Source organism: Bos javanicus, chromosome X (assembly GCF_032452875.1).
Source record: "Bos javanicus breed banteng chromosome X, ARS-OSU_banteng_1.0, whole genome shotgun sequence".
NCBI classification, from domain to species: domain Eukaryota; kingdom Metazoa; phylum Chordata; class Mammalia; order Artiodactyla; family Bovidae; genus Bos; species Bos javanicus.
In genome coordinates this window covers 128,166,419-128,184,507 of record NC_083897.1, presented here as the reverse complement: position 1 = coordinate 128,184,507, position 18,089 = coordinate 128,166,419, and the positions used below count along the sequence as shown (strand labels likewise).

At 49.4% G+C, this 18,089-nt stretch overlaps 1 protein-coding gene across 1 annotated transcript in view; it reads left to right on the top strand.

Moving 5' to 3' along the window:
- The first annotated feature begins 1,022 nt into the window (after positions 1-1,022).
- PHEX (phosphate regulating endopeptidase X-linked) overlaps positions 1,023-18,089 on the top strand; it is a 228,136-nt gene continuing 211,069 nt past the window's right edge. The window contains exons 1-2 of the mRNA XM_061407917.1: positions 1,023-7,724; positions 11,778-11,846. Coding sequence (XP_061263901.1) covers positions 7,607-7,724; positions 11,778-11,846 — 187 coding nt within the window. The 5' untranslated portion in view covers positions 1,023-7,606. The remainder of the gene's footprint in view (positions 7,725-11,777; positions 11,847-18,089) is intronic.

The window sequence follows — 18,089 nt, the reverse complement described above, 5'->3', positions numbered from 1 at the left end:
CTGGCTGCAGCTCTGGGCCCCCTGCAGCCTTGTCTACCCCACCCTGCTCCTGGGACCCTCGAGATCCAGCAACTAGACGTCGTGCCTTCTAAGCTGCTTATTCCCTGGTGTTGCTGCCTCGGCATCCATTTTGTTTGACCAAGTGGCCTATGGGGACCTTGAACTGAAACTCGCCTCTCTTACAAGTGTGTGTCCTAGATCAGGGGTCCCCCCACCTCCAGGCCATGGTCCGGTACCTCCTGTCAGATCAGCAGCGGCATTAGATTAAAGTGCACAGTCAATGTAATGCACTTGCTCAGCTGCTACTGAGTCGCTTCAGTCGTGTCCGACTCTATGCAACCCCATAGACGGCAGCCACCAGGCTCCCCCGTCCCTGGGATTCTCCAGGCAAGAACACTGGAGTGGGTTGCCATTTCCTTAAGTGAAAAGTGAAAGTGAAGTCGCTCAGTCGTGTCCGACCCTCAGGGACCCTATGGACTGCAGCCTACCAGGCTCCTCTGTCCATGGGATTTTCTAGGCAAAGTACTGGAGTGGGGTGCTGAATCCTCCCAAAACCATCCCCTCACCCCTGGTCCATGGAAAAACTGTGTCCCACGAAATCCATCCCTGATGCCTGAAAGGTTGGGGACTGCTGTCCTAGAGAACAGCCCACAGCAGCCCTTGTGATTGTTTCCCCTGCTCCCAGATTCAGCCCCCTTGGTTGACTCTTAGATAAGACCCCTGTGGAGCTGACCACAGTCCTCTTTTTGCTTTGAATTGATCCATCTGGCCTTACTCGGGAACCCCAAAGCACTCCACCCCAGGACGCTAAGAGAGGCCTGTGCCCCAGGTCGCACCTCTTTGTCTGCACTCTGCCTTCACCTTCCAGTGTGGTGTGCCCTGTACTTCCTCTTGTGGTCTTTTGTTGAAAAAGGATCACCATCCGGTACCCTGTGCTCCACTTCACAACTGTTCATTTAACAAAATGGCAACAGCTTGCCACAGCAGGGGCCAGTGAGACTGGCCCCAGCCCCTGGTGAATGCCATGTCATACTGGTTGTTAGATATTCTGAATGTCATCCTTGGTTTCAGTACATAAGTTTGACATTTAGTTTTGCTAGTTCTTGAGTTTACCTTACTACACTGTAAAGAGATTCAGTGGTTTCTCTAAGCCACTGGTTCTCAAAATGTGGTCCTCAGACCAGCAGTAGTAGCATCACCTAGGAGCTTGTTCCCTGGAGGAGGGTACAGCAACCCACTCCAGTATTCTTGACTTGTGAATCACGTGGACAGCAGAGCCTGGTGGGCATTAGTTCATAGGGTCACAAAGAGTCAGACATGACTGAGGCAACTTAGCATGCATGCATGCAGGAGCTTGTTAGAAATGCAGATTTCCAACCTACTAGATCAGATACCCTAGGGATAGAGCCTAGCCCTCTAGAAGATTCTCGTGCCTTGCTTCTCTATATGCCTCCTGCCTTCAGAAACAGATCTGAGTAAGCTATCCTTGAACAGTTGGCTATATTTAAAGATGCTAGTAGTCTAACTGAGGGGTCAGGATGGGCCTGGTCAATTTGAGGATGTAGTAGGTAAGTACTAGTTGGATGAATAGTCACTACGTTTTAATAGAAATTTTATGCAGTAGAGTGCTCTGGAAAAAAAATCTCATGGGTTTTGTAGCCATTAATCTTGTTCTTTTCTATATTTTATGATTTTTGACACCTTCAGGCCTTTTGGAAGCAGTGGGGTGGCCCCTCGAAGGTTTAGCTAATAGTGAGTGACTTGCTTCATACCTTGCCTCTGAAATGCAAAGCAACCAATCCTGAGCCCATGCCACCACCTGCCTCTTTTGATCAGGCTTGTGCAGTGTCCAGGACCGTATCCCCCTGCCCTGATCACCCCAGGGCTAGGAACTGGGCAACTGGAGACCACTCTGGTAGACCAGAGCCTGCTGAAATTATTCACATTCTAAACCTGTTCAGTTACTTACCCAGGCTCGCCCATTTCTTCCTTTTTGCTCATACTTTCCCCTCTCCCCTCCTGCTGTCCGATCAACCCTGGTGCTTCCCCATGTCCCTTTGTCAACCTAAAAAGATGCACAACTTGAGAGTTGCAAGTTAAGTTTTATTTGGGGCAACATGATGACCGCAGCCCAGGACGCAGCATCTCAGATAGCTCCAAGAGACTGCTCCAAAGTGGCAGTGGGGGAAGGTCAATATATAAGATTTTGGTGATGGGGGAGTTCAGTACCATTAAGCACTCATTTTACAAAAGCTTTCTTGTTAGTCATGAGGATGTGATGTCACCATGAAGGGATTTAGTGCTTCTCTAGATGCAAGGATTGAGATCATAAAATCTGTTCCTAAAAACATCCAACTCTGAAGACCTGTCCCACCAGATTCCCTGGAGCACAGAGTGCCTCACTCCACCCTGAACTCCCTCAGGGATTGTTGAAGGTCAACAGGTATAGCAGCATGGGGTTCAGTCTCTGTAGATGCAGATGGCAAATGCCTTTGTTCAGTTGTTAGCAATACTTTTGTTAAACGCCAATTTGTAGCTGACACCTTCCTCTTGAAAACTGTAATACTCTTCTTTTGAAGCCTGTCTTTGTGTCTGTCATTTTATCATGCCTGTTTAGAATGAATCCTGGGTACCTCTCAAAACAGGAGCCACGTAGATATGAGTTCCAACTGGGCCCTGTCCTTTACCCACCAGGTAACCTTGGGAATATTATTCTCTGCCAGCTTCAGTGTCCTTTTCTGTAAAACCTGGGAAAAGATTCCTATATCCTAGAACTGCTGGAAGGACCAATGATAATACCCATAAAGTGGAGGCATCCTGAAGAAATAGAAGATGTATGGCCCAGGAGGTGAGAAAATCAGGGAATAAAAGCCCCCTTTAGGCTCAGAAATAAACAAGTATAATTCATGACTAGATACCTTTCAAATTTATATATCTTTCCTAACGTTCAGTTACTAGCAGCAGGAAATCAGGAGATATTTTATGTATCGTTATTTTTGTTCCCCAACTCAAAAGCTTTTCCCCCCCATATTAAATTATGGCTGCTGTTCCTATTAAGGAAATAAAACCTCATGTCTTTTAAACAAGAGAATTAGAGGAAGCATAGTTTATAGCTTTTCCTCAGCTCAAGTGTCATTTTGACATGCTACACCTAACTGTGCTAATTACCTGAGGTAGATAAACAAATTTATCAGGTAGCATGGCACAGAGTAAAGATGTTGGAATTTGAAACCCCTCAGGCCCTAAGATAAATATCTGCTTTGTGACCTTGGCAAATCACTTACTAGCTCCAAACTTCAGTTTCCTCATCTGTAAAAGGAGACAGAACACCTAGCTAAGAAAGAGGTTGTAACAGATCAGATATAATATAAGTAATGAGTCTCATTAGTGGAAGGCCTGGATCTTGAACCCTCCATAGTCTGATGGACCTGCCAACAAATAACAGAGCCTGCCACAGCTCCCAGCTCTGTGTTTTCAGTGTTTCTCTCTCCCTCTTTTCCCTTCACTCACTCCCTCCTCCTTCCAGGGAATGGATGAGTACATTTTTCAGGATTTGAATCATTTCCTTCCCTCTCACTGAAATTGTGGCCCACGTGGGATTTTACTGCCAGAAACAGAAGACCCCGAACATCCAAGTAATGGCCAGATGCACTCATGTCTAGCATAAGGACTTGCCTCCAGTTGTCTTCCAGGCCACTGGGGTTGGGCTGAGATTGCCAGATTCATGTCTCTGGATAAACAGTCTCACCTGTGAGTTCTGCAGGCAGAGATGTGAATGCCCAGGCAAGTCCCCTCTTGGGGTGGGGTCTGGCCTATTTGAAAGCCTTCCTTTTTTCCCTAAGCTGTCCAGTCTTGCAGGTCCTCCTGGAAGTCTTCCCAACACATCTACTGCTCAGAGATTTCTACTTCTCTAGACACTGCTGGCCTGTAGTGTTCTGTAATTGAGTTGCCATGTGTTTTGCTTATTTTCCTGCTCAAGCTCAGTTTCCCAGTCTGGAATCTCTGGCATAGCTTCTTTGTCTTCCCTCACAGGCCTTGCAGAGGGTCAGGCACCTGAGAAAAGCTCAAGAAACTTCTGTTGGTTCATTAATTGATTCCAGTTAAGGCTCCTGATAGTCTTGGAGCTTCTTTTTATTTTTAAAAATATTTGTTTGGCTACACCAGGTCTTAGTTGTGTCATGCTGGATCTAGTTCCCTGACCAGTGTTTGAACATGGCCCCTTGCATTGGGAACGCAGTCTTAGCCACTGGACCACCAGGGAAATCGCTTGGAGCTTCTTATCTGAAACAACTGAGTTGGTACAGACCCAACTATTAATAGACTCACTTGCACAGTGACTTTTTACTTTACTGATTTTTACAGCTATTGAGAAATTATACATTTTTTTTGACAAAGCCCTCTTCTTTTTAATAGCAGAATACTGACTTTTCACCTCAAAACACACTAAACAATATGCTGTAACTTCAATATTACAATTTCAGGCATAGACACATTGGCCAATTTCCTTGACACAACAGCTTGTATTTACAGAATATCAAGTAGAATGATTTTCAGAAGCAGGTCAAATGTGGGCAGTGACAATTTTGCTTTGTTTATGTGTGCCATGTAGGTGAGGTGAAGAGGCAGCAGTTAGTTCAGGGACTGGTAAACTTTAAAGGGCCAGAGAGTATTCTAAGCCTCACATACCATCTGTGTCACAAAACTACTCAACTTTGACTTCATTTCATGAAAGCAATCATAGATGATACATTGACAAATGGGCATGACCTTGTTCCAATAAAACTTTATTTACAAAAACAGGCAGTGGGCCTTGTGCCCTAGTTTGCAGATCCCTGCTTTTGTCTCTTGTGAGTACAGAGTGCTTTGAATTTATTTTGCTCTAAAGGTTTTTTTCTGTGCTACAACTTTATTTTTAAGTGCAGTTTGAGAGCAAAATAATCATCTCTGAAAAGGTTGAAAAATTAGTGCAGACAATGGCACAGAATGATGAATGCACCTGATGATGAATGATTAACCTGTACCCTTTCTTCTACCAATCCCCACCTACTCTCATGTCTTCCTTTAGTCCTTTGGTGGGTAAAATAAACCTTCATTACATTATATGAACTATTTATTTTCGACATTTTGAAAAGACCTATTTTCATTGTTTAATTAATACATTTTTCTATCTATATTTGCATATCTTCATTTGGGATGACATGCACCATAATTTTCCTATTACAAGTAATGGAACTACTTTTGGGTTTAAAGGCTTCTCACTGAGCAGTCAAGTGTTCAGGAATGAATCCGTGTGGTTATGTGATGGACAGGTGTGCTTCAGACTAAGTCCCAATTGCCCTCATCTTTGGGGAAACTGCCAGTCCAAGGCTTCCAGTTGTCAACTCACAATCACCAGCCTGGACCTGGAAAGGTGTGAGGAGATTAGAAGGAAGGAGAAAGGGAAGGTGTGGTCCTGGTGTCGTGCTTCTGAGTGTGTCCTCTTACCTGTGCGTAGGAGATGGTAGTGATCCCCTTGCTATCTTTCCGCTTCCAGCTTTCCCTATGTCACCAGAGGCCAGCCCTTGGACCTCAGCATTCTTGGGGGAAAACAGAGAGAAAAATACCTTTGCTAGCAAGTATAAAGGTTTGTTGTTAATGTTTAGTCACTCAGTCCAGTCCCACTCTTTGTGACCCCGTGGACTGTAGCCCACCAGGCTCCTCCGTCCATGTGATTCTCCAGGCAAGAATACTACAGTGGGTTGCTATTTCCTTCTCTAGGGGATGTTCCCAACCCAGGGATGAACCCAGGTCTCCTGCATTGGCAGGTGGATTCTTTATTGCTGAGCCACCAGGGAAGCCCCATATATAGGTTTACCATGGAATTAAAATGTGATATGAAACTGCTATATCCGTGTGAAGTATTATTACCATCTGAGCATCTAGAAGGAATCAGGAAGCTGAAAGACACTAGTGTCTGGGGTTCCTGAAGCTGTTTTTAAAGAGTAAGTGGCTGGAGCTGACTGGTATAATTTTCATTGCTTGTATTTCTCCCTTCACTGTTGCAGGCCAGAGACTATGGCTGATGGGGCTGCAGCACTGAACTTGACAGATATGATTCCTGATCTCATGGAGCTTGCAGTCTAAGAAGCATTATGGAGTCAAGTCCCAAAACTCTTGGGAGGATCCCATCCTAAAAGTCAAAGGCCTGCTAGGATGTGTTATTGGAACGGTAACACCAAAATAAACCACCAGTTGATGAGCACATAATGTCTACAACATACCATGATGTCATAATTTGGGCAAAAGCTTGTGCTTTTCTGGCTTGGGGGGAGGGGCATGCAATGAGCAGAAAGTAAGGTAACAGGTGTTACAGGACTGTCTGCAGAGCCTTTGTATGAACCCCTAAGGCAGTGGGCAGAAGTTTTGTATAAGAAAAGCAGTCTCCTGGTTACCAGATGTAGCTGAATTCAGCTCCACTCCAAACTGTTGTATGACCTCCAGCAAAACTTAATCAGGTATAATAATAACATTGAAATATCAGTTGCCCTGCCCCGTGAAGAAAGCAGATTTTTATCACTTAAATTGTTAGTATGATCCAAGAAATCAAAGAACCAGTTATTAATCAGTCTTTCCAGTGAAATCAATAACCTCTGAGTTCATCTTGGGGAACCTGCTGAGACTGGGGCTTAATGAAAACACAAGAACGAACTAACCAGTGGTGGGGCTGGAGGGCAAAATACATGGGTGTACTTTTCATCAAAACACGCGAGGAAAAACCCTCTTGCCATATCTTGTGTGCTTGCTAATAAGCTTAATTTGAACACTTATTCACCTTTTTACAATTCTTAGCACCACAGAAAGGAGGTACTTTTCCTTCTTCCTTAAAAACAAGTTCCAGTCCAAACCATCAGCCTCTGTAGGTTGTCTTAATTGCTACTTTGCACCGCACTGGGCTATGACTCTGATTTTTGGCACATGCTGTCATACACAAAGTTCCGAAAATAAAATGCTCCAGGATATCCCCGGAACTCTTAGAAGGCTTTAAAAGGGGACTTGCACGCTGAAAGAATATCTTTGATGAAGACAATTCAGGCGAGCAGAATGCTTATGGCAAAAGAATTATATGATTCTTTGAGATCTTGAAGTGGGTCCGAAGAATCCTTGCCACCTAACTTATCATGGTTTGGGGGAGTTTGACGAGAATCCAGTTTTGATAAAGACAATTGTGTTTTCCTCCCCAAGTGACTATACATTTAAATAGCTAAAACATCTGTTCAGCAACATAGTAAAACATGTACACTCGGAACGCCTGAGAGAAGAGCCTGCCAAACGGTCGGTTGAGAGGGACTTTGCTGGGGGAGAGCACCAAGATAAAGCAACCACTGTTTGTTTTGTCTGGTCAGGGGGAAAGGCAAAGCAACCAATATTTTGGGTTTCATTTCATTTGTGAAGAATTATTTGAGAAAGGGTGGCAAGAGGACATTTCCTGACGGGATTTTTTTTTTTAACCTGTCCATTAGTAGAAGAGCATGAGAACCTTGGATGTCAACGCCTAACAGACTCTTGAGACCAGCCACCAAACCACAAAAAGCGACTTTCTTCTTGACTGGCCTCTCTGTCTCTCCCGATGGAGGCAGAAACAGGGAGCAGCATGGAGATCGGAAAGACAGCCAACAGAGGCACTCGAATCGCCCTGGCCGTGTTCGTTGGTGGCACCCTGGTGCTGGGCATAGTCCTCTTTCTAGGTAAGTGGGGGCGCTGGAGGCCAGGGAACTGGGTGAGTGTGCAGTGGTTTCCTTGTGCTTAATTCTGGCAAACCTTGTCAGGATGCAGGTGGAGGGCTGTTTGCTTCTGTTAGTAGGTGCGTCCTTAGTTTCTATTAAATATGCAAATGAAAGGAAGCTTTTTCTTTAGGAAGGTAAATAAATAGGAATGCCCAAGTACCAAATACATAATCCAAAATGTGAAGTGGGTATAAAGTGGCTTTGAGTGGCTGGAGAACTTGGTTGCCTCAGGCAAACATTTTATTATGCATTATATTTAGCAAAATGAGTGTGGACGAATTCATAGTCAGATACTTTCATTTATTTTGTGAGGAAAGACTTTACATTGTGATCAAACCATGCTGGAATTTCTTTCCATTTGATTTTTGTCAATGTTTGCCTGAATGACTCATGAAATTTAACTCAAAAAATACAAATCAGTCTTTAAAAATGCACCTTTCGTGGTATTCTTCAATTCCTTTCCAATCTAGTAACTCTGGTGGAATAAAATTTTAACTCTTTCTATTAGATTTAAAAGTTAATATGAAGGAAAACAGAAGTTTTCCTCCCAAGATTTGAAAGGTATTGTGATGCATTGATTTTAATGACTGTTGGTGAGAATGATGTTCCCAGAGAGTATATATGATGATAAAAACATATTCTTATGAGAAAGAAGGAAATATCTTAGAAAGGGGAGAGGGATGTTCTAAGATTTTAGGCATTCTGAATCTTTGCTCTCCTTTGTATTTTTCTCATGCGGCCTATACTATTTCATTAGCTTGAAAATTATGTAGGTCCAAGCCCTTTCCTGAGCAGAGTCTAGGTGCTGTTTGAAATGTAGCAAGCCTGGAAACAGACCTTGGCATATGCAGGATGCAGGCGGCCACATTTATCTTGGCAGGGGAAAGCCAGTAATTAAACATTAAAAAGTTAGAGTTGTGTGGTTGAAAACTGCTAAAATGAGCAAACCATCTTTCCATGTTTTCTGTGGCTGAAGATTTAGGGAATTAGATGGGCTTATCGCTGAATCTCCTATTCCTGCAACTGAACTTGAGGCTTTTGAAAAGTGTTGTGAGATTTCTTGGCACTTGGGGTTTAGGCAAGTGTCCTATCCTGAAATTCACAACTGGGGGAAAAATGATAATGTCAAGGACTATGCACTAGGTGAGAAGTGACTACAAAGTTAGACTATCAGTGTTTTGCAAATACTCCCAAACTTACAAATCCAAGTGATTATTGTTTATGTAAAAATATGTTCTCTTTTTAATGATGTTACTGCTGCTTGAAGCTTCTTTGAAATTCCTCCCACTCTTATGGGAGTTCTGAGGCTGTAGCATATTATTAGAATATTCTTGATGGCAGCATTTTTTTTTTTCCACACCATTCAGCTTGTGGGATATTAGTCCCCCAACCAGGGATCGAACCCAGGCCCTCTGCCATGCGGAGTCCTAACCATTAGAATTAGGGGATTCCAAATCTTTGTTCTTTGAGAGAAGATGATCCTTTGGGATCAGCTCTAAAGTTTTTCAAGCACAGTAAAATTCATCAAGCCAGTTGATGCTATTATGGGTAAGGAGGCCTACATAAAATAGAAAAAAATAACTTTCCAATGTGCCCGATAACTTGGCTCTCTCTCACTTAGAATCTTTAACAGAAGGTGTAATGATGTTAGAGAATAATTCTCCCTCAGTCTTCACTACTCCCAAGTGTGGTCCGTGGACCAGCAGCATCCGCATTACTTGGGAGCCAGAGCCCCACCCCAGACCTACTGATTCAGAACCTGCATTTTTCACAAGATTCCCAGATGATTCATTTTCAAATTAAAGTTTGAGAAGTATTGCTTCAGGTGGCCATGTCCATTTGGATGTATACATTCAGAGACATTTGCTTTTAAGTAGTTGCACGCTCTGAAATTTAAAAAGAAATGGTATTTTTGTCAAATTATATTTTTTCTTGTGGTGAGAACTTTTAAGATCTACTCTCTTATCAACTTCCAGATATACAATATAGTGTTACTATGGTCACCAGGCTATATGTTACCACATGACCTATTTATTTTATAACTGGAAGTTTGTATCTTGAAAGGAATAAGTCTTTAATTATTTTATTATATTTTTTCTAAAATAAAATAAGGTTAGTATCAAGAAGGTATTGTCCAGAATGTTAAAGTATTATTATTTACAATAAACTTTCTTTTTCCACATTAAAAAAAGACATGCTCATTAAAGAAAATTTGGTAAACATATAGTAATAGACTGAAGGGAAAAATTTATGGTTCAATCACCAAGGCATATTGAAATATTTCATGCTAATTGTTATGCTCCACATATATATTTTTACTTTTTTTGATTTCTAAAGAAATCAAAATATAACTTTAAGATACTTCTTTTCTTAAAAATAGGCCTGAGATGTTTGTTTCATAAGCAATTTTCTTGAATGTTTAATGTAACACAGGTAAAAAGACTGGAGGATGGCAGCAGAGAAAAGAACAAAGACAAAGCAGGCTCCTCTTAGAATGTGGGTTAATAAATAACACAAATTGCCACACTGGCAGGTGATGTATAGGTCTTTCATCTCTAGCAGAAACATAGGGATACTTTTCCTCTGCTGAGGATGCCTTGAAAGGGCTTGGCCTCCTTTCACCCTCTACCTTCCATCTCCCCACGGCCACATTTCCAAATGATTCCTTATTTCTGCTCACAGAGTACAGCAATAATGAATTCCCCACAATTTCCTTGGCTACCACAAATATTTTCAAAGTCTAAACTCATATCTGCTAACGTCCAGGTGCCACGTGAAGTTTATGAACAGGGCACCCCTCCAAACATTTGCTGAAAGTTGCCAGCCAGGTGGGGGAAATGAAGCCATTGGTGAAAAGCTACTTAGGTCTTGTAGGGTTTCTGTTTGGTTTTGTTTTGGTGGAAGTAGTTGGAAACTTGGTCCACCAAGCTGTATCTGTGTGGTAGCTGGGCTGGGCCTGGTGGGAGGTGGGTGTGGAGTACAGGACAGGCAGATAATGATTCTCTTGACCGAAAAAAAATCTGTTACTCTTCCTCCTTTTATGGGCTGTATCTGTATGAATGGTTTAGATAAGATGCAGAACTTTAAATGCCACATATGCTAGCTTTCTCCTTCAGCTCTGGATTTAGTCCAAATGACACAATCTATAACTTTCAATTTTCCCATCACTAAAATGAGAATGTAGTTGTAAACAAAAAGTGAAATGATTAGACTTAAACCACAGATAATCAGAGATAGAGACTTTAGGGATTATTTAACCAAATGGTTCTCAAACTTGAGTGTGCATCAGAATAACATGGAGGGCTTGTTAAAATGCAAATGGGACTTTTCTGGTGGACCAGAGGTTAAGAGTCTGCCTGCCAATGCAGGGGACACGGGTTTGATCCCTGGTCCAGAAAGATCTCAGATGCTGTGAGGCAACTAGGTCCCTGTGCCACAACTATTGAAGCCCATACACCTAGAGACTGTGCCACTCAACAAGAGAAGCCACTGCAATGAGAAGACCATGCACCACAACTTGAGAGTAGCCCCCACTCACTGCAACTCTCTAGAGAAAGCCCATGCAAAGCACTGAAGACCCGGTAAAGCCATAAGCAAATAGATAGACTAAAATTAAATAAATAAAAGGAGGATGGTTGGGCCCCAACCCCAGAGTTTGTGAGTCTGAAGGTCAGGGTAGGGCTTGGTCATCTGCATTTCTCATTAGCTCCCAGGTGATGTTGCTGTGCTGCCTTTGCCCCTGGGACCCCACTCTAAGAAGCATGGGTCTAGTTGTGCCCACTTGTCTTCACGTTCAAGCAAACCAAGTTTGGGAGCAACCAAGAGTCTCACCAAGGTTGCTTAGCTAGTGACCAGAGTCTGGTTCTGTGACAATGAGCCAAGTGGATTTTTGAATGTGGTGTCAATACAGGGAAGGATGAATAGATATCAAACGTCTCACAAGTGTGCCTCACAGTGGGTTACCTGTTGGTGGTCTGCTGCAAGCCAGTCATTTATTTTGGTCTGTTTTTTCAGTGAGTCAAGGTTTCTTAAGTCTCCATGCTAAACCAGAGTACTGCCTGAAGCCAGAATGCATCGAAGCTGGTAAGTCAGTTTTCCACCCTGTGTCAAGTTATAATTATGGTACCTTGGGGAATGGAAGAGAAAACAGGTGGTATTTTTAGTATTTTGCTTGTTTGAGGTTTACCAAGTATGAAATGCAATTCTGATGAAATTTTAACTTTACTTTCAAGTCTTGGTGTGAAGTTGTGGAACATAGGTTTCCTGTTCTTTTTTTTTTCTTGCAATAAAACAGCTGTGCAGTATTCCAAGTCATTATAAGGAAATCAGAAAGGGGTGTGGAAGACTGAATGGCCTTTCTTAAAACCTGAAGACAGAGACTATCGACATTCCTATTACCTTAGCTGGATGTGGGCTGTAAAAAAATACAGAGAATCAAGGAAATACTTAGATTTTTGGCAGCGGCATTGATTAAAATGGAAAAGACATAGGTAAAAGGGCTTTTAAACTCTGAGGATTTATACAAAGATACTAGGTTAGATATATATGTTATTACAGTCCTTTTTAAAAACTTTTAAAACTGAAGTTTAGGTGAATTGCAATGTGTTAATTACTGCTGTACAGCAACTCAGTTATACTATACACACACACACACACACACACACACACACACATACACTATATATAGTGTGTATATATATATATATATATATACACTATACTATACACTACACACACACACACACACACACACACACACACACACAATATAGAGATGGCTGGATGGCATCACTGACTTGATGGATATGAGTCTGGGTGAACTCCGGGAGTTGGTGATGGACAGGGAGGCCTGGCGTGCTGCGATTCATGGGGTGGCAAAGAGTCGGACACGACTGAGCTAAACTGATATATATATACATTCTTTTCCATCATAGTTTATCACAGTCTTCCCTGGGGGTTCAATTGGTAAAGAATCTGCCTGCAATGCAGGAGACCACCTGCAGTTAAAGAGACCTGAGTTGGATCCTTGGGTTGGGAAGATCCCCGGGAGAAGGAAATGGCAAGCAAGCCTAGTATCCTTACCTAGGAAGTCCCAGGGATAGAGGAGCCTGGCAGGTTACAGCCCATGGGGTCACAAGAGTTGGACACAATTTAGCAACTAAACCACCACCATCACTGAATTTAGTTCCCTGTGCTATACAGTAGGACCCTGTTAACCATCCTGTATGTAAAATAGTTTACATCTGCTAATCCCACACTCCTTGACAACCACCAGTATATTCTTTTTTTTTTTTTTTTTTGGCTCATTCTTAAGTTAAACACACACACATTTTAACCAGGCAATATGTTCTGTGACTTACATGTACCATCTCATAAAATCTTCATAAGAACCCCATGAAGTTGGTGCTATCACCTGGCCCAACTGCAGATGAGGAAATGTAGGCTTCCAAAAGCTAAATAGCTTGCTAAGGGTCACAATCTGAGTTAGCGACAGGGCTGGGCTTCAAGTTCATGTCTGGCTCCTGTCCATCTGTGCCCGTGCGCTAGAGGCCATGCCAGGTAACTTTCTTGGATCCTAGTCCTGTCTTGCTCTGTTTTTTCATAACATTAGACCTACTGGAATCTAGTGACTAGACAACTGTTGCAGCTTTTTTATCTTATCCCAGAAAGGGTGAAAAAAAAGTGCAAATTCCCAGATCCTTTCTTGTTCCCAGCAGAGCAGATGACCCAGGGTTTTCTCCAGTGGAGCGAGGGTGACCTGGAGTAGGGTGAAGGACCAGGTAGGATTATCAGAGGACAGCTTTTAGACCTGACGTCCCTTTGTGCTTTGGCTAGGGAACGGGTCTCACAGATGTGTGAAATTTACATTTTTGAACTCAAACTTTCAATTTGAGTTTACTTGAGTTTTTGTATAGAGTACCAGTTATTTCATGAGTTTTGTCTCTACTACAAATCACAATAATGAAAAAGTAAAGCCTGAAGAATGAAACTGATCCGGTTGCTTCCTGACAGCTTGTTTCCCTTGCTAGCTGTTTTTAGTGTAAGCCTTGCTGTGTGCGCGTGCCTGCCTCGGCGCCGCGTGCGTGCGTCACGCGCCTGCCTCGGCGCCGCGTGCGTGCGTCATGTGTGTCACGTGCGTGCCTCGGCGCCGCGTGCGTGCGTCACGCGCCTGCCTCGGCGCCCTGTGCGTGCGTCACGTGCCTGCCTCGGCGACGTGTGCGTCACGTGCGTGCCTCAGCGCAGCGTGCGTGCATTACGTGCCTGCCTCGGTGCCCTGTGCGTCACGTGCGTGCCTCAGTGCCGCGTGCGTGCATCACGTGCCTGCCTCGGCGCCGTGTGCGTCACGTGTGTGCCTCAGCGCTGTGTGCGTCACGTGCGTCACGTGCGTGCCTCGGCGCCGTGTGCGTCACGTGCGTGCCTCGGTGCCGTGTGCGTCACGTGCGTGCTTCGGTGCCGGGTGCGTCACGTGCGTGCTTCGGTGCCAGGTGCGTCACGTGCGTGCCTCGGCGCCGTGTGCGTCACGTGCATCACGTGCGTGCCTCGGCGTCGTGTGCGTCACGTGCATGCCTCGGTGCCGGGTGCGTCACGTGCGTGCCTCGGCGCCGTGTGCGTCACGTGCCTGCCTCGGTGCCCTGTGCATCATGTGCGTGCCTCAGCGCCGCGTGCGTGCATCACGTGCCGGCCTCAGTGCCGTGTGCGTCATATGCATCACGTGCGTGCCTCGGCGCCGTGTGCGTCACGTGCGTGCCTCGGTGCCGTGTGTGTCACGTGCGTGCTTTGGTGCCGGGTGCGTCACGTGCCTGCCTCGGCACCGTGTGTGTCACGTGTGTGCCTCGGCGCCGTGTGCGTCACGTGCGTGCCTCGGCGCCGTGTGCGTCACGTGCGTGCCTCGGTGCCGTGTGTGTCACGTGCGTGCTTTGGTGCCGGGTGCGTCACGTGCCTGCCTCGGCACCATGTGCGTCACGTGCGTCACGTGCCTGCCTCGGCGCCGTGTGCGTCATGTGCATCACGTGCGTGCCTCGGCGCCGTGTGCGTCACGTGCGTGCCTCGGCGCCGTGTGCGTCGTGTGCGTCACGTGCGTGCCTCGGCGCCGTGTGCGTCGTGTGCGTCACGTGCGTGCCTCGGCGCCGTGCGACGTGTGCCTGCCTCGGCGCCGTGTGCGTCACATGCGTGCCTCGGTGCCGTGTGCGTCACGTGCGTGCTTCGGTGCCGGGTGCGTCACGTCCGTGCCTCTGTGCCGTGTGCGTCACGTGCGTGCCTCGGCGCTGTGTGCGTCATGTGCGTCACGTGCCTGCCTCGGCGCCGTGTGCATCATGTGCGTCATGTGCGTCACGTGCCTGCCTCGGCGCCGTGTGCGTCACGTGCGTCACGTTCATGCCTCGGCGCCGTGTGCGTCACGTGCGTGCTTCGGTGCCGGGTGCGTCACGTCCGTGCCTCTGTGCCGTGTGCGTCACGTGCGTGCCTCGGCGCTGTGTGCGTCATGTGCGTCACGTGCCTGCCTCGGCGCCGTGTGCATCATGTGCGTCATGTGCGTCACGTGCCTGCCTCGGCGCCGTGTGCGTCACGTGCGTCACGTTCATGCCTCGGCGCCGTGTGCGTCACGTGCGTGCCTCGGCGCCGGGTGCGTCACGTGCGTGCCTCGGCGCCGGGTGCGTCACGTGCGTGCCTCGGCGCCGGGTGCGTCACGTGCGTGCCTCGGCGCCGGGTGCGTCACGGGCGTGCCTCGGCGCCGTGTGCGTCCCGTGCGTGCCTCGGCGCCGGGTGCGTCCCGTGCGTGCCTCGGCGCCGGGTGCGTCACGTGCCTGCCTCGGCACCGTTTGCGTCACGTGCGTCACTTGCGTGCCTCGGCGCCAGGTGCGTCCCGTGCGTCACGTGCCTGCCTCTGCGCCGGGTGCGTCACGTGCGTGCCTCGGCGCCGTGTGCATCACGTGCGTCACGTGCGTGCCTCGGCGCTGTGTGCGTCATGTGCGTCACGAGCGTGCCTCGGCACTGGCTGCGTCACGTGCGTTCCTCGGCGCCGGGTGCGTCACGTGCGTGCCTCGGCGCCGTGTGCGTCACGTGCGTCACGTGCCTGCCTCTGTGCCAGGTGCGTCACGTGCGTGCCTCGGCGCCGTGTGCGTCACGTGCGTCACGTGCGTGCTTCGGCGCCGGGTGCGTCACGTGCGTGCCTCAGCGCCGTGTGCGTCACGTGCGTGCCTCAGCGCCGTGTGCGTCACGTGCGTCACGTGCGTGCCTCGGCGCCGGGTGCGTCACGTGCGTGCCTTGGCGCCGTGTGCGTCACGTGCGTGCCTCGGTGCCAGGTGCGTCACGTGCGTGCCTCGGCGCCGTGTGCGTCACGTCCGTGCTTCCGTGCCTGGTGCGTCACGTGCGTGCCTCGGCGCCGGGTGCGTCACGTGCGTGCCTCGGTGCCGTGTGCGTCACGTGCGTGCCTCGGCGCCGGGTGCGTCACGTGCGTGCCTCGGCACCGTTTGCGTCACGTGCATCACGTGCGTGCCTCGGCGCCGTAAGTGTCATGTGCGTCACGTGCCTGCCTCGGCGCCGTGTGCGTCACGTGCGTCACGTGCGTGCCTCAGCGCCGTGTGCGTCACGTGCGTCACGTGCGTGCCTCGGCGCCAGGTGAGTCATGTGCGTGCCTCGGCGCCGGGTGCGTCACGTGCGTGCCTCGGCGCTGGGTGCGTCACGTGCCTGCCTCGGCACCGTTTGCGTCACGTGCGTCACGTGCGTGCCTCGGCGCCGTGTGCGTCCCATGCGTCACATGCCTGCCTCTGCGCCGTGTGCGTCACGTGCGTGCCTCGGCGCCTTGTGCGTCACGTGCGTCACGTGCGTGCCTCGGCGCTGTGTGCGTCATGTGCGTCACGAGCGTGCCTCGGCGCCGGGTGCGTCACGTGCGTGCCTCGGCGCCGAGTGCGTCCCGTGCGTCACGTGCCTGCCTCTGCGCCGTGTGCGTCACGTGCGTGCCTCGGCACCGTGTGCGTCACGTGCGTCACGTGTGTGCCTCGGCGCTGTGTGCGTCATGTGCGTCACGAGCGTGCCTCGGCGCCGGGTGCGTCACATGAGTGCCTCAGCGCCGGGTGCGTCACGTGCCTGCCTCTGCGCCGTGTGCGTCACGTGCATACCTCGGCGCCGTGTGCGTCACGTGCGTCACGTGCGTGCCTCGGCGCTGTGTGCGTCATGTGCGTCACGAGCGTGCCTCGGCGCCGGGTGCGTCACGTGCGTGCCTCGGCGCCGGGTGCGTCACGTGCGTGCCTCGGCGCCGTGTGCGTCCCGTGCGTCATGTGCCTGCCTCTGCGCCGTGTGCGTCACGTGCGTGCCTCGGCGCCGGGTGCGTCACGTGCGTGCCTCGGCGCCGTGTGCGTCACGTGCGTGCTTCCGTGCCGGGTGCGTCACGTGCGTGCCTTGGCGCCGGGTGTGTCACGTGCGTGCCTCGGCGCCGTCAGTGTCATGTGCGTCACGTGCCTGCCTCGGCGCCGTGTGCGTCACGTGCGTCACGTGCGTGGCTCAGCGCCGTGTGCGTCACGTGCGTCACGTGCGTGCGTCGGCGCCAGGTGAGTCATGTGCGTGCCTCGGCGCCGGGTGCGTCACGTGCGTGCCTCGGCACCGTTTGCGTCACGTGCATCACGTGCGTGCCTCGGCGCCAGGTGAGTCATGTGCGTGCCTCGGCGCCAGGTGAGTCATGTGCGTGCCTCGGCGCCGGGTGCGTCACGTGCCTGCCTCGGCGCCGTGTGCGTCACGTGCGTGCCTCAGCGCCGTGTGCGTCACGTGCGTCACGTGCGTGCCTCGGCGCCAGGTGAGTCATGTGCGTTCCTCGGCGCCGGGTGCGTCACGTGCGTGCCTCGGCGCTGGGTGCGTCACGTGCGTGCCTCGGCACCGTTTGCGTCACGTGCGTCACGTGCGTGCCTCGGCGCCGTGTGCGTCCCATGCGTCACATGCCTGCCTCTGCGCCGTGTGCGTCACGTGCGTGCCTCGGCGCCTTGTGCGTCACGTGCGTCACGTGCGTGCCTCGGCGCTGTGTGCGTCATGTGCGTCACGAGCGTGCCTCGGCGCCGGGTGCGTCACGTGCGTGCCTCGGCGCCGAGTGCGTCCCGTGCGTCACGTGCCTGCCTCTGCGCCGTGTGCGTCACGTGCGTGCCTCGGCGCCGTGTGCGTCACGTGCGTCACGTGTGTGCCTAGGCGCCGTGTGCGTCACGTGCGTCACGTGCGTGCCTCGGCGCCGTGTGCGTCACGTGCGTCACGTGCGTGCCTCGGCGCCGTGTGTGTCCCGTGCGTCACGTGCGTGCCTCGGCGCCGTGTGCGTCACGTGCGTCACGTGCGTGCGTCGGCGCCAGG